General features: G+C 34.0%; 1 protein-coding gene across 3 annotated transcripts in view; it reads right to left on the bottom strand.

The window, feature by feature from the left end:
* The window catches only part of LOC145268236 (uncharacterized), a 188,506-nt gene that overhangs the window by 63,910 nt on the left and 107,962 nt on the right, over nucleotides 1-16,634 (bottom strand). For all 3 annotated transcript variants that reach the window (XM_080123560.1, XM_080123559.1, XM_080123562.1), the window contains exons 5-8: nucleotides 14,635-14,704; nucleotides 6,497-6,571; nucleotides 3,832-4,733; nucleotides 1,049-1,152 (exon numbers count right to left, since the gene is read on the bottom strand). In XM_080123560.1, the coding sequence (XP_079979686.1) occupies nucleotides 1,049-1,152; nucleotides 3,832-4,733; nucleotides 6,497-6,571; nucleotides 14,635-14,704 (1,151 nt within the window). The remainder of the gene's footprint in view (nucleotides 1-1,048; nucleotides 1,153-3,831; nucleotides 4,734-6,496; nucleotides 6,572-14,634; nucleotides 14,705-16,634) is intronic.

Below are 16,634 nucleotides of genomic sequence, written 5' to 3'. Positions count from 1 at the left end.
TGATTAAATGGATGAGAGTTTTTGAGTTAATAGATGGATAACTATTGAGATAGTTGCGAAAAATAAAGGCCAAGCAAAATAAAATTGAAAGTGATAAGGATGGATTCAAACGACGGATAAATATACACCTGGCTAAAGATAGCTTAGTTTGGAAGTCGTCCTACACATGCCAGCATGTAAAACAGATATTATATCAAAGATGATGATGACTAAAGAATGGGTAAGAGTACTTAGGTTAGTAGATGCATGCCAGTTGATGGAAGTGAATTTGAGAGAAAGAGGGATTAGTAAATACCCGGTCAGAAATAGATTAGCTTGGAAGTCAATTTCTAAAAAAACATTCAATTAATGCCAATAATTAAAACAGAAATTAAACAAAAAAAATATGATGACGATGAAAGAATAAATGCTTGGATTAGCCGATGTAGAACAGTTGAGATAGCAGGGTCAGTTGACAGAGGAAAGACAAAGGTAAACATGACAAGATGGATAAGGATGGATTTGAGAGACAAAGAGAGATAAAGACCTGGCTAAAGATAGTTTGGAAATTAATTTTTAAAAGCTGCTGAACATAGAAAATGAATGTTAAACTAAATACGATAATAAGGAAGACAAAAAAAGAAAAACGGTAGGAAAGAAAATCATGAACATTGATCGAGTAATTTTATTTTTAAATAAAATTTTTTTATATGTAACGAGAGAATGTCATTGAAAAAAAAAATCTAAAAACAAGGGAGCTAACTCAACAATACTTCATACTTGCAATTGTAATATGTTGTACCTATTTACTATGCCTCCCCACGGGACAGAGTTAGACACCAGGGTCGTTTTTTAACGTGGAGAAAAGGTATAAAAATAAAAATTGTCTCAGTCGTGAAGGATTTCTCCTCCACCGAAAGAGAACAAGAAAATGAAGTGCAGCATCTGAAGAACAGATACTACACTTTGATCTTGACCAAAAGGCCAAGTTGAAATATGTTGTAATGCCTATGAATTAATCGCTTAAAAATAATTTTCTTTATAAAAAATAGCAATAAAGTAATGTTACCTCATTCGGTGACTTGGTACCATATGCAAAAGATTTATCATATTTGGGAACTTGGTTATTATTATAACTATCAGGAAAATCATAATCGGAATTCCAACTGGAATCTGTAAAATATAACAAAACAAAAACCATTAAACAAAAATTGAATGAAGAAAAATAATAAAACTAGAGAGACAATAAAAGTTATTTAATCTTTTTTCACAATTTGGTTTTGATGCATGGAAGCATCACTACAAAAAAAATATTCTGTACCAAAACATATCTAATTCTAAAAGTCACTTAAATTATTTTAAACTTAACATATGTGCAGTTGCCAGATATCTGATCTAAAATGGTAGACTATAATGGTGTGACTTGAAAGCGCCCCTTTTCCTTAGCTAGTACAAAGGGAGATCACTCCATTTACCCTTGATTCTTCTTCACCTTGCAATGCTGAGTGTCTAACATGAAGGCATCAAGTGCCAAATTTTGAGTCTTTGATACAATTCAACTGAAGATTGAATCATCTTTGAGCTCATAAGCAAAAATTAACCATTATGACATGCTTTAAAACTTCTTTAAGATACAACAAACAAAGAAACACAAAATGAATATATAAACTTTGGGGACGAAAAAAGTGAAAAAATAATATCCTTCAAAGAATTAAATAATATCAATACTATATATAAAGTTGTAGTTTATATTTGTTAATAATCTTCTTCTGGATATAGACACCATTAAAAAAAAAAACACAAACACAAAAACACACACACACACACACACACACACACACACACACACACACACTTTAAAACTACATTACACAGGCTACTTGGATTTCTTTTTGCTCAAATGCAGTACATTATCATGGAGTCTAGATTTGTGCTGGACAAGGATAAAAAGAAAATACAACAATTGTAACTGAAAAAATATCGAATTCAAAAAGAAATAGAAATGTTATTAAGGGATTTAGAACTTGGGGTAGGAGTACACAGGGGTCCTTATTAATTTCCACGAATACTGACTAATTGAGAACTGCAATTTTTGATCTACTAAATGAAAAGTGAAATGTGTTTATTGCCATATACATATATATATCTATGTATTCAATTTGCTTCAAAAGTTAAGTCACTGATGATTTGAATGGAATTGAAGAGTCTTTTAAATGATAAGTCAATTCATATAAATGAAACCATGGTACATTCCCAAAGTATATAACATAATTTTTAAATAAATAAATATATATATATATATATACACACACATACACAGAGTTTAAGAAATATGTCCAATATATCCAGCATAACACTAGTGCAAAAATGAATAGATAATTTTTATGTTGTTAGCCTTTTGACTAGGAGCAAAGTGTACTATCTGTTCTGATACCACAGTTTATCTTTTTTGTCCTTGATTAGTGAAGGGGAAATCTTTCTAGACTCAAATAATTTTTATTTTTGTTTCAATCCAGAGTGCCTCTTTTTTGGGGAGCTGGATATTCCCCAGATTAAAAAAAAAAAACCAACCGTGTACGTACATACCTCGTGGGGAGGCAAGTAAATAGGAATAAACTTCCATGAAGGGAAAAAATAATAAAATTAATAAATTAAGCATAAATTAAAATTCCTACATTAATAAAATTATGTGACCACTTGTGTTTCTTGCCTATATGTGACATATTTTTAGCAGTGTTTCCCAGTGCTATAAGAAAATAAAATAAAAAGGGTTAAAAAGTGTGTGTAATATCTTGATATTAAAATTTCTCTCTACCTTTATAAATCCATCTATCTTCTCTTTCCCCCCTTTCTTGTTTTCCTACATCCCTCTTTGCAACCTCTCTTTTATATTGAAAATGCCTGAAAAACCAACTACCCCTGACGAAACCTGGTTCAATTGACACCCAAAGAATGAATAATTTTGTTTCAGTTTTAGATACGATACATCTGGGGCAACTCCGATGACAAAAAAAAAAAAACAAAAAAAAACACTTTGTGGGTATTTGTTGCGTAGTTTTGAACTTTTAGCTAGATTGTATGTAGCAGCAAATCCTGAAAACATACCAGAAAAAACAATTGAAAATAAGTCATACACATGCTATCTACTACGACTATGCAATTCCTACAGCTATATACTTTAGAAACAGTGCTATTAAACCTGACATAGTGATATGGGACAAGGAGAAAGAAGCAACCTTAGTAGAAGTTAGTGTCTCCAATGATGCTGGGTTAAACAGAGCTGAGAAGGAAAAGATAACGAAATACGAAGGTCTTATGTACAACATGAAAATAAACTGGAATTTTAGGACAAGTTTTTAAAAAAATTCTATTCAAAAAGATTATTTCATCACAAAATTAAATCTACTATAATGTGTTCCAGTTTCTTCATAAACAAGTCAGTCATTTTAACCATTTATGAAAGTAAAAAAAAAAAATTACTTTGAAATTTGAAAGCAATTTGGATGCATTTAAACTGTTAAATAGAAAGTTATTTAAACTGGCTTTAAAATATTTAGTAAATCCTCATTTAAATAAAAGATTGAAAGGTTTGGAAGCTATTTAATTTTACATTCAATAATTTTATGAATAGGAATAACAATTAGTTATAGTTTCATAACAATTTGGTTCAATTAACATTTTCAATGACAAAATGATACCATAATAATTAAAATTTAACTTTCCAAAATCCTTAAAAAAGAGGTAAGTATAAAATACTCCAGAGCAATACTTGGCATATATAACTAGTCATTAATACTGAGGAGCCAAATAAAAATTAAACATTTATTAAAAAAAGTATGGAAAAAGACTTACTAATATCATCGGGAGACTTTGGTGGTGTCTTTACTGTTGACGTTACTTGTGGTGATATAGCTTTTGAAGAGGTGGTTGTACAGCTTCCTTCTTGGTTAGCAAAGGAAAGTTGGGGAGCATTTTCCTCCTTTGCTGTTGGAGTTTCATTTTCCACGAAAGAAAGAGTTGAAGAGACAGTTACTCGAGGTGATATCGGCTGCGGAGATATTGTTCCGACGGATGTAACATCAAGTAAGTCTGGCTGGATACTAGAAGATGGTTTGGGAAGGAGGAGTGCGGTTGAATCTGCCACAGGAGGAGTTAACTGCTGCATGGATGAAGTTGTCGTCTCAATATCCATACTAAATTTTACTGAATGATTGGCTGAAACTGGAGTTGTTGCCCCTGACCTGGTGTCAGAAGACGAGGATGTTGCACGTGATGTATCTGTAGACTTAAGGCAAGACACGGGACGTACGGCTTCATCAGTGACTGCAGGCACCAGTTGAGCATCAGTTGTGGACTGTGGTGTTGGTTGCATATCAACAACAAGTGGAGATGTTGCCCTGGTGCTTACTGTGAGTGGGAAAGAAGGTGATCTTCCCTCAGTGGTTAAAGGAGAGGATGGGTTTGAATATCTTTTCGGCGATGGTGGTGGGACAACAGTTCCCATTGAAACAAACTGCTGAGGCGGTGAAGGTTTTGGAGAACTTGCAGTCGGAAATGGAGGCCCCATAGAATTTCCAGTTGGTGTAGATGATTTTGGAGAAGGCGAAGATGAACTTGCCCTTGTATTAATAGTCAGTGGATATTTCCCGGTTGGATCGGTGGGGGATGAAACTGAATTCCTTGGTAAGTTACTGTAAGCATTGTTATTAAATGAATTGTTGGAGATAGCCTCAAACACTTCAACAAACTCAATGCTGAAAAGAAAATATATATAAATACATTATATTCATTAACGAAACAGAAAATCTTGAAAATTAGATAAAAATGTTTTTATTCTTTAATAATAAAAAATATCAGATCAGATGTAAGATTTGTCAACTAAAAATAAATTTATCTGAGCATATATGCAATATAATTAACAGCTGTGAAATAAAAACAAACAAAATATAAACCAAAATGCAAGAAAATTTAATTTTTTACTGACCTGTATAATTTTAAAATGTGGAAACTACTTGTAAGATTTATTATCTCAGAATTTGTTATCGTCACTTTCAATTAGCCAAACAGGAGTAAAAAATATAAAGGAAAAATGTCTTGATTTTGTTTGAAAATAGTCACTAAGACAGATAATAAAAGAAGGAAGGTCTTTACATCTAAATCCTTCCTAGCTATGGTGGGGATAGTTGGACATATGGATAGCGATAAAGTAAGTAATTTTTTAAAACTACTTTCTAAGGAATAAAACACCAAGAGACATGGGTTAGCCATATTGGATTTTTTAGTATCTCAAACAGTTACAAAACTTTTAAAAAAATTTCAGAACTTTAAAACTACGTAGGTTGATAAATTAACTTTTACATTCATGTCTAAAATTCTCCATATATTAAAAAACAAAAATAAAGAAAAACATGTGTACCTGTGATAAAACGAAAATATATTCCCAAAATAATGTAAATTGATCAAATAGTTTCATTTTTATAAAAAAAAGACATTGCCACATAAATCTAGTAAGTATGAATTATTGTCAAGTTATCTCCTTTTGTTTATTGAAATATTTTCCAAAATGATGGTTAGACAGTCACTTCTGGGATAAAATTTAATTTTCTTATATAAAAATAAAATACTTTAACAATTTATGTGATTTTTGGAATATGATATTTTCATTTTGTCTCAGGTATGTAAATCATACAGATTTTTCTTTACATTTGTTTTTTAATGTAAGGGGAATAAAAAGAATAAAGAATATATTTTCCAAACTGCGAAACTGATTTGCTACTTCTATTTTTCATATGAAATTCTTTCTGCAAACACACCTAAATTATTTCTCCCTCTTTATATCTCCCTTGTCTTAGTCAGACTGCTGTTAAAGTATGGTATCCAGGCCTTTGCATCATACCTAATGTGATATTTAATATCTGAAGAGAGTTCAAAAACTGGCCACTAAAATGATGCATGCTATATGGGATCAGCTCCATGAAAGTCAACTCAAAAAGCTGAACTTCAAGTGTTAATGATTATATGGTGATCTCATTTTAGCCTACAATCTCTTCAATGGGGATTATGATATACCTCGAAACCTATTATTCACTCCAGCATTAGAAAGAGGTTTACGGAGACACTACAAGAAGCTATTTCACTAGAGATTTTAATTGAACCGAAGGAGGAACGCTTTCTCAATAAGGATCCCTGAACCATGGGATAGACTTCGAAGTAAAATAATAGATGTGCCAGCAACACAACAATTCAATGTATATGTTTGAATGCTGGGCTTGAATACCTTTTCAGCGATAGTGGTGGGACAACAGTTCCCATCGAAACAAACAGCTGAGGTGATGAAGGTTTTGGAAAATTTGCAGTCGAAAATGGAGGCCCCATAGAATTTCCAATTGGTGTAGATGAATTTGGAGAAGGCGAAGATGAACTTGCCCTTGTATTAATAGTCAGTGGCTATTTCCCGGTTGGATCGGTGGGGGATGAAACTGAATTCTATACATATTTCGATAAAATAAATACTTACCTTGCTTTTTCATCTCTAGCCACAATTAGTTCCATTCTATTGGATTCCGATGCTCGTCTTAAAATATCAATAGCTCTGAAATTAAATTAAAATATTGAAAATGAATTGTAAAAATAAAAATCATTTTAAGAAACCAAGGTAGTTTGCTTGAAGCATTGTCTAATGTGTATATAAAGATAATTGATAGACAGCAATACAAATTCAAAGGTGTAATAAATTGACACAAACAATTTAAGCGATATCTGATGACATAGGCTGGATAATTTGTTTATTCCATCTATAGAAACAATCTTGTAATGATTTAAGCAAATACTCCCGAGGTTGAAATAATAACAAGTGAAGCATGTATGGTTCCCCCGTGAATGCACAGTGAATGAGGCATAAAACAATTGACTAAGTTCAGCATTTGTGCCCTCCATCCCATTTAGCCCCAAAAGCCCTCAGAGGACATCAAATCCTGGCGAAAATGAACAAATGGTGCAGTTTTAGGTCTTAACATATGTCAATTTAAGTTCTGCACCATGTAAAAAAAGAAATGACTAAGTTCATCACCCCCTCCCCATTTAATCCCAAAAGTCTCCAAGGCCTTAACATATTTAAATTTGAGTTCAGCACCATGCAAAACTGCTAAATAGACATACACAGAAAAATTTGGACAAGTATGGTAAAATAGTCCTAAAACTGGAGTGTTTTTATAAGCCCTAAAAGAGCCCCTGGGGCACAACCAAGAGTTATCGCGAAGTATAGACAAACAAAATTATATAGAAATCAGTTACAAATTTTCAGAAAGTTTTATAAAAATCCAAGGCATCAATTTGTTTTAATAAGCACAAAAGTGTCAATTTTAGCCATTTTAACCCGAAAGGCACCCTTAGGGGGAAAACTGGAGTTTTCCCAGAAAATCCATTCTGTTACTTTTTTACTTATTATGTTTAATGTTTGCGCAAAATTAAAAAAAAAATTCCAAGGCATAGTTATTAAGAAAAGTGCAGACAGACGAACAAACAAGGGTGAATTTACAGGTCCACTCTCCTTTTGTCGGGGGGCCCAAAAACATATTTAGCTCTACCAACGTATTGAGCACTTATTGTGTTCTTACTTATTCTTTAAATTTGATAATGCGTTAATATTCTAGTTTATTTATGCTAAAATCATTTTCTATCATTTGGATTATTCGGACGAACGTTCTTAACTTGGATGTTGTTCTTACAATGTTTCAGTTGATGTAATTTCTTGACTTTCTTCATGCATGCTTGATCATGGCCAATGGACAATCTACTTCAGTGGTAAAAATAAAGGATTCAGTTTGAAATTCCATTCAGTATATTGAGTTTGACAAAAAGATTCCAGAGTTCAACAAAGCGCATGTGAAGAAGGTCAGAGGTTATTATGATCAAAATATTGTGAGAATATAACATCTAAGATGAGAACAATGGTTTGAATAATACAAATTATCAATCCTCATCTATAATTGTTATATTTTCATTTAAATTGTTTTGTTCTTACTATTTAAAAAAAAAAAAAAGACATGCAAATTCAGTTTCTTGCCACGTGATTTGCACGCATTCCTATTTCTTTAAAAGACTGAGTTCTTTCTCTCTTGCTTTAGTAGCTGTGAATTTTGTTCAATAAAGCCTTGGAAAGAGGTTTGTTTTACATCTTCATTTACAACACTACAATACTTTACTCTCGCTACAAGGATCCTACTCCTTGTGATTAATACCAACAGCAGAATGAAAAGCGAGAAAAAAAAAAAAAATGATTTGTTTAATAAAAAAGATTATGACATTACTAAACTGAACCGGAGCGGCACTAACCCTAAGCAGGTTAAACTGGTTTCCTCTAAAGGAGGAAATTTCATATGACATTATTTAAGAGAATGTGAAAGATTGCCCTTTCCTTTGACTTGTATTCACATATGTACTATCTATTAATAAACTTGTAGAGAGATCCAGTGTTGCCCGGGACTGAACGAGGATCATCAAATGTTTCACACTCCCATAGTTTTTTTTATCGTTGAAATCCATGAAATCATCCATTTTTCAATCAAATCGATTGATTGCCTGCTCTAGTTGGGGACTGTTCACGGTGAACCGGGAGGAAACTTCATATGCCTTTCCACAGTGACTTAGTCCATAATACATTGTAGACTGTATTGCACTGTAGAGAACCTTATGTTGATTTTATAAAATTATTTTCATATATAATGGCTTGAATTAAAGTTTAAAATGCAAAAGTCAATTATCATGGTTCACTTGTGCTCTAAACAGAAACATTCATTTTGAATGTGTCCCTGTTATATCAAAGAACCTACTGTTGATTTTATGCCTTTTATATGTCTACTTGTATGGTGATAATGACTTAAATTTAAGTTTAAAATGAAAAAGTCAAGTATCATAGCGTGATTGAGCTTTAAACAAAAACATTCATTTCAAACGCGCCTCTGTCATTTTAAAGAGCCTATTGTTGATTCTACATGCTGGGTCTGTTATAAAACTTTTCAGCGCAATTGTGATGTTAGACTGTATTATGTGTTAACTTTAGTCAAAATCATCTGTTCCTTCTTTCATTGGATATTTTCAATTATCAATAATTATTGAAGACATTCCGATACAAAACTTATCTAAAAAAACTGCCAGATACATAAAGTACATTTGTGTGAAATTTCATAAAAATCGTCCCAACCGTTTTAGGGTCCATAGGGAATGAATTCACATGCAAAGTTGCTTTTATATAATAGTAGGGATATGTATGCAAGAAAATGTCAAGATAAAGCACATAGAAAGAGACTTGTAGTTTTGTTTTTTTAATGCTTATCTATACATGAATGCCTATACTTGCTCATCCCCACACACCAATGTGAATCTTAATCATATGAAAAAGCACTGAATACATGCGCGCACTTAAATAACAAAATAAATTTAAATATTATTTAAATTGTTCAGACTACTGTTCTTATTTAGGTTGTTATTCAAACGTTTCGGCGATGTAATCTCTGACCTTCTTCGGGTGTATCTTGATCATGGCTTTTATTGGTGAACTAGCAGGGATACCCGGCATTGCCTGGGTGTGTGTAGGTAGTATAGTAAGGAACCCCAGGGGGGAAATAAAAAAAGTGGTAGTAGGCAGGCAGGCTTGAACACATAAGACAAAGGAGGAAAAAAAACAAAAAAAATACTGAATGTTTTTGGTTGAGAGTGAAGTAATGAATGTATTTTTCGATATTTGTCGCTGGAAGGATCGAGCTCGAAAACGATACCGATCTCATGAGGACCTGTTGCATGTGTCAAAAGTTTTTTGGCAGACATACAAACATACACACATTTTGCCTTTTATATATTAGACTAGCCTTGGTGCTCGGCGTTGCCTGGGTGTTTGGAGGTGTGTGTTGAGAAAAAAAAAAAAAAAAAGTGGTAGTAGGCAGGCAGGCATACCACGAAGGAGGAAAAGAATGTATAAAAAAAAGAAATAAAAACATGTGACGTCTTTGCCGATGGCTCCATAGCCAAACCAGAAGTGGCAAAGGTTTAAATTAAGGCTAGTCAATTGAAAAGAGAAGATGACTTTTGAAAATATCTGCAAAAAAAGCGACCCCCCCCCCTCTCTGCAGAAAAGTTCCTAGTTAAGGGTGAAGGAATTAATGTTTTTAGCTAATTTTTCGATATTTGTCGTCGAAAAAGTCAAGCTTCAAAACGATATTGATCTCTTGAAAATCCGTCACCTCTGTCAAAAGTTTTGGCAGGCATACAAACATACATACATACATTTAAATTGACAGGTGAGATTTATATTATAGACTAGCGTGAGTGCTTGGCGTTGCCCGGGTGTTTGTGGGTGTGGGTGTGTGTGTGTGTAGGGAGAAAAAAAAAGTTTTGGTAGGCAGGTAGGCTCAAACCCGAAGCCTTGAAATGAAAGCAGGGGAAAAAAGTGATACCCTGATAACGTACTGCGATGCTATGGAGGCAGCGGAAATGAGAATGGTAGAAATCAAACGATTAAAAAGTTACGTGACAGGTGCGTAAATTTAATAAGGTCAAACATCACGCCATAGGGGAATGAAATCCCGCACTCAACTTTGGCTGCAAGCCAGTTTTTGTGTATTTGTTTCCCCACAAGATGTTAGGGAAAACCATCTCCCCATAAAAAGAGAAGTGTCCAAATGAATAGTAATTGTCTGATATGATGGTTTTCCCTGCATTGATCAAACCTCATTGCTTTCTGGACGTCCCTGGCACGGGTGCCAGGAAGATGTGTTTGTTCAGTGTTCAGTTTCGCTTTTTTTATACGGAAAAGCCAAATAAACATGCAGAGAGTAAAAAATATGATGAAAATAGCGTGTAATAGTCGCCCAAATAAAACGCGACCTCGTTTTGTAAATCATAGATATTATAATGTACATAGTATATAAAGATTTCTAAGAAACAGTGACCGCCCCAACGCCTCCCCCTCCAAAAACCTTTGCTGGACATAAAAAAAAATGTGCACACACTAACACACATTTTGCCATATATATATAAATGGCAGAAAAAAAGTTTGATTCTTTTTTCCGATGAACCATAATCATCAGAATTTAAAGTGTTTTCTTTATGAAGTGGAAGGAGTATAGAGTCATTTCTATTTTTGTATCAATTCAGGTCTTCTCTAAAACTCGGAAACATATTTTTTTTATTTTTATTTTTTTATTACATTTCCACGCCAAACAAGGCACATTGCCACTTTGATATAGAGGGCTACTATCAGAGACATAAGCTACAGGGATAATATGTGGGGAGTTGGGCAGCAAGATGTCGGTTCACGTTACACTTGAACTTCTGCATGTCAGTACAGTTAGGGAAGAGGAACCCGGAAGAGAATTCAAAAGTCTAGCAGTTCTGGGGAAGAAACTATTGGAGTAGAAGGCTTTCTTACACCTAGGGATCTCAACTGTGAAGGGGTGGGATTTTGCTGCTTGTCGGGTTTGTTGGAGGTATTTACGTCGAGAGGATATCAAATTAGTACACACCCAATCTTTCCTTGATGAGAGTTCAAAACCGGCTAGTAGGTGATACCCCTTTTCTCTTCCCTGCAACCTCTTTCTCACGAAAGAGACGTTGCAAGCATGTTTCTGCTCTATCATTATTTTTATGGCAAGTGCACGTCTGAGCTCCAATCTATGATACCCCCTTGCCAAACTTTCACAAAAAAAAAACCACTTGACTAGCGACAACCACCATCAACAATTTCCTTCATTATCTGTGTTTAAATCTAAATGCAGATTCCATGAACAAAACCTTTTCTTAGACCAGTCCACCTGTGGAACACTGCTCCACTGACCTGCTTCCTGGCTGATTACGATATGGTAGCCTTCAAGTCCAATGCAAACAAGTTCTTGTTGAGTCGTCCCCTTAAATAATCAAATTCTACCCAACTTACATCATTTAACGATTACTACACTACCACCTTACATTTATTAACCCTTATCCTTAACTGGCCTTCAGACCTTGATAAGTGGTGACTTCCTTGTAAAAAAATTAATAATATGAAAATGTAAATGACATCGGTGGATCACAGTGAATTCATTTGGAACTGGCTCAGTCAAAATTTTAACTTAATCAGATTATTTAGTTTAGGAATTAAACTTATTCAAGTGAAACTACTGTTTCATTCCCAAAGCCGTATGGTATTGGTTTCCCAATCTTCTTTTATAACCAGGTACTTAAAGGTGTGACCATGTAAAGTTTGCAAACATCCTAAGTGAGAGTGATGCTATGAAAAAGACTGTATTTAAACATGACAATAAAGAGACAGATCATTGTTGACTTTTTTTTTTTTTTTTACACAGGCATCACCACATTATCAAGGCCAAGAGGTCACTCAAGGATAAGGGTTAAAGAGTGTACAGTAGAAATTGTAAAATATAGTAATCATTAGTAATGAAAATTCGGTAAATTTATTAACTCATATGGAACTTAAAGAAATAAGGTTAAAAATGTCCCAAACTGCAAATGTAAAAAATGAAGACATAAAAATTCGAATTTCTGCAGATGTATTTTTTTTAAACTGCCTTTGTTAAAAAAAAAAAAAAGAAGTATATTGTTCTTTTAAACTTTTATTGTTTAAATAATTTGACTTTGTTCATCTTATTAAAAAAGAAAAAAATGTAAAGATTGAAAAAGCATTTTTCATTCAAGTAACAAAGTCTGGGAGATTGTCTATGAAAAAAAAGATAAGCGTTTTCTCATTTCTAGTTTCTATTTGAAAAAAAAAAAAAAATCACTCGCAAATATAACTGTTTCACTTGCAACTTAAAGCTATCGCCTTATTAAAGCATGAAGAGAGGGTTGGTGTCAAAGTGTTCATCATCACTGCTACTGGGAGAGGGATAACCCCTTTCTCAAATCTTGAAAATCTATTCTGTCAGTGACGAAAGGGTTATTTAGTTCTCTCGCACTGCAAGAACTTAGACACCACGTTCAGAAAGTGGGATTGAGAAGAGGGGCACTCTGATCTGCAAAAAGTGCCTAGGCAGCCTTGTAGGCATTCCTCGGTGATGGCGCCTCAGGCGATTAGCAATAAATAACCTCTTCTCAAAGAGAGAAGACAAAGCCTGGGAGGGTAGACCTCCTAGAACTGTACAAAAGTAAATTCTTAATGGAAAATCAACAGGAACCAGGCCGTTACAGGAATGGTCTAATCTCTGTTGATTTTTGGGTCCGAAAAAATCATAATGAAGTCATACGATTACATTCTCATAATTATTTCCATTTTTTGATTCTTTATTGAATAAACTCTGATCAGTTGAAAAAAGCAGATAATCTGGAGGTTGGCTTGGGTTCAGTTGTAGATTGAGGTACGAAATGGCGTTTTGTTTAATCCTGTTAAAACTCAGCTTGTATCTTTCAATCGTAGGTGTGCCCCTTTTTTCCTAAGATTCTCGTGGATGACTCTGCTATTGAGGAGAAATTGACTTTGAAACTTCTTTCTTATCAAATTATTCTTGGCATTCATATATTAGATCCATTACTCTTTTTGCTTCTTCTGCTTCTCAAAGTCGGTTCTCTCTATCACTCCAAAGACTCTCACACCTTTATCTCTACACATCTACTATCAGACCATGTATGGAGTATTGTTGATGGAGTATTGTTGATGGAGTATTGTTGATGGAGTATTGCTATGTTTGGGCTGGTGAATCTCTGTACCATTTGAGGGCTCTTGATAAGGTGCAAAAATGTATGTGTAAGTGAATTGGCCTCACTCTTTTTTTTCCTCTGCAACCTCTCTCTCAGACATGATGTTGCTAGTCTCAGTCTTTTCTACAAATACTATTATGCATGTGTTCTTCAGAATTATTGAATCTACCTTTGTTTCAGCTTGTTTGACTCATTGGTTTAGTGATCTCCATAAATTTGCTGTTTGAATATCACATTGTAATGAAGTTTCCTATATTTCAGTAGTTTTTTTTTTTAAAGAATGGTAAACTTATGGAACTTTCTTCCTGCTGACTATCTTCCTCCTACATCTTGAAAAGACTAAGATCAATAGGCATCCCTGTATTGTCAATAAACGTCTTTTGTTTGTTATTAGATCCTTACATCAAGTGGCTTCATACCGTGTCTGGAGCAATTTCCATAATAATAAAAAATGATTTTTTTTTTTCACTTTTCACTTCTTCCATCAACAGATCCTGTATATTTTTGGTGCATAAGACAACCCTTAAAGTTACAAAATCATCTTTAAAAACCAATATTTCATAAGATACTGGGTGTTGCAATCTCTAGCCTAGACTAAAAACAAACATGGTTTTGTGATTTAGCAGTCGTCTTATACAAACCGATATATGATAAATTTATTCAAATTTGCTCCAATTTTGTACCTCTTCTTATCTGATGGTTGCCTTATATGGCAAAATATACGGTATATTTTTTTTTACTGTCAAATGAATCTAAATTTCAATTTATTTTGTTGAGTTTTGAAACAGTAGTATGTGTAACAAAAATTAAAGGGAAATAACTCCATAAATTTACATTTCCAAAGTAATTAATATCAACACAAAAGAGGTTTAAAGAAAATCCAAACAAACAATAGTAAAAAAAAAAGAAAAAGGAAAACATTGTCTAAGACAGAAAAAGAGGTTGTGAAAATGCCTGAATTACACTAACCTTTCATTTGTAGCCTTTTCCAGACTATTATCATTTACTCTTAACAACTGATCTCCAACTTTTAACTGACCTGTAAAAACAACAAAAATAAAAATGTTTTGGTTCAGTTTGTTTTATTACATACAAGCGGGGGGGGGGGTACCTGGCTTTGCCTAGGTGCGTAGAGGTGTAGTAAGGATCCTATGGTGGTGGTGGTGGGTTTTTTTAAAAAAAGGTAGTATAGTAGCAGACTTCCCCAGCATTGCTTGGGCTGAGTAAGGAACCCCAGGGGAGGGGGGGGGGAGGTGTTAAAAAAAAGTGGTAGTAGCGGGGGGGGGGGGGGACAACAGTAAGCAGTTCCAGTGGAGAGAGAAAAGAAAAAAAGTGGTAGTAGGCAGACAGGCTCGAACCTATAACGTGAAGGAGGAAAGAGAAAAAAAAAGTGACATCTTTGCCGATGTTGCCACAGTCCGACCAGAAGTTCAGAATGTTGAAATTAAGCAAAGTCAATCCAACTGATACGATGACTTGCAAAAATGACGAGGCAAAAAACCAACCCCTCCTTGTAGAAAACTGTCAAGTTTTAGGGTGAAATAATTAATGTTTTTAGCTAATTTTTTGATATTTGTTGTCCAAGACATCAAGCTTCAAAATGATACTGATCTGGTCACGTGTGTCGAAAGATTTTGTGTCGAGAAAAAAAAAAGTTGTAGTAGGCAGGCAGGCTCAAACCCAAAGCCTTGACGCGAAGGTGGAAAAGAAAGTAAAAGAAAATGTGACATTACCCCGCTCGTCCAGAAAGGGAAAGGATTGAAATATGTTTGAATTTATCAATCAAAAAGTTGACATGCAGAAAGTGAAAGTGAGTGAATTCACGAAGGCGAAGAAATAAAATCATGCACTTAAGTTTGGCCGTAAGCCAGTTATGCTTCCAGCTTTCATCTCCCACCAAAGGGGGGGGGGGATCTGGCAGTGTTTTAATGAATAGCAATTGTCTGATATGAAGGGTATTCCCCACAGTGACCTTTCAAGACATGCTGATCATGAAGGCCAGCGACTTTATTTATTTATTTATTTTTTTAAAATTAGTTTTGCTTTTATACGAAAAAGACAAACAAACATGTGAGAGGAAATAGTAGCATGAATTTTATAAAAGTCGCTCAAATAAAAGATAGAGACGATGTCCCTTCACAAATCGTAGATATTATAATCTAGGGAGTATATTAAAAGTTGTAAAACATAGTAACCCCCCCCCCCAAGAACCCCTGCAAAAAAGCCTTTGCTTGACATACAAAAACGCACGCGCCACTTTTGCCTTTTATATTATAGACTAGCAGGGATATCCGGCATTGCCCGGGTGTTTGGAGGTGTGTGTGTGTGTGGGGGGGGGGGTTAACCCAAAACAAAACGGAAAATAAAGAATAAGCGAACGTAATAACCCTTTCAAAAAAAAAAAAAAGCTATGGTAAAACATTTTTTAAAAAATCAGAAAAACAAAAACGAAAAAAAAACAAAATAAAAAATAAGCGAATGGAAAAGAAATAACCAATTGTTTAAATGTTAAAACTTCTTAAAAAAATCAGAAAAACAAAAACAGCAAATGTGATGGAAAACAACAAAAAAAGAATAGCATAAATAACCTTGTTTCACTATTAAAACTTTAAAAATCAAAAATCTGACATCTCAGCTCGAACGTGCAATCTTAAGATAACGAAGCTGCTCCTTACCGACTGACTTATGACGGCGTGAGCAAAATTGGGTAATTTTTTTTTAATATTTAAACTAATTCAAGAAAGAACTTTTTTGTGCATGCGTGTTCCGCTAAATTGTCATGAAGGAATGATTTTTTGCTACCCCTCCCTGTCCCTGTAAAAAAGTGCCCAGTTGAAGGGAAAAGAATCAATGTTTTTAGCCAATTTTTCAATAATTTCTAAAAAGCTGTCTAACACATTAGCAGTGTGTAAAACAGATGTTAAACCAACAAAGGATGATGATTGATGCAACCATTTAATTTGCACGCT

This window comes from Euprymna scolopes, chromosome 43 (genome assembly GCF_053919585.1).
Source record: "Euprymna scolopes isolate OS-2025 chromosome 43, ASM5391958v1, whole genome shotgun sequence".
In the NCBI taxonomy this organism is placed as follows: Eukaryota; Metazoa; Mollusca; class Cephalopoda; order Sepiida; family Sepiolidae; genus Euprymna; species Euprymna scolopes.
The sequence above is the reverse complement of the archived record's forward strand: the minus strand, read 5'-3'. Positions and strand labels throughout refer to the sequence as shown.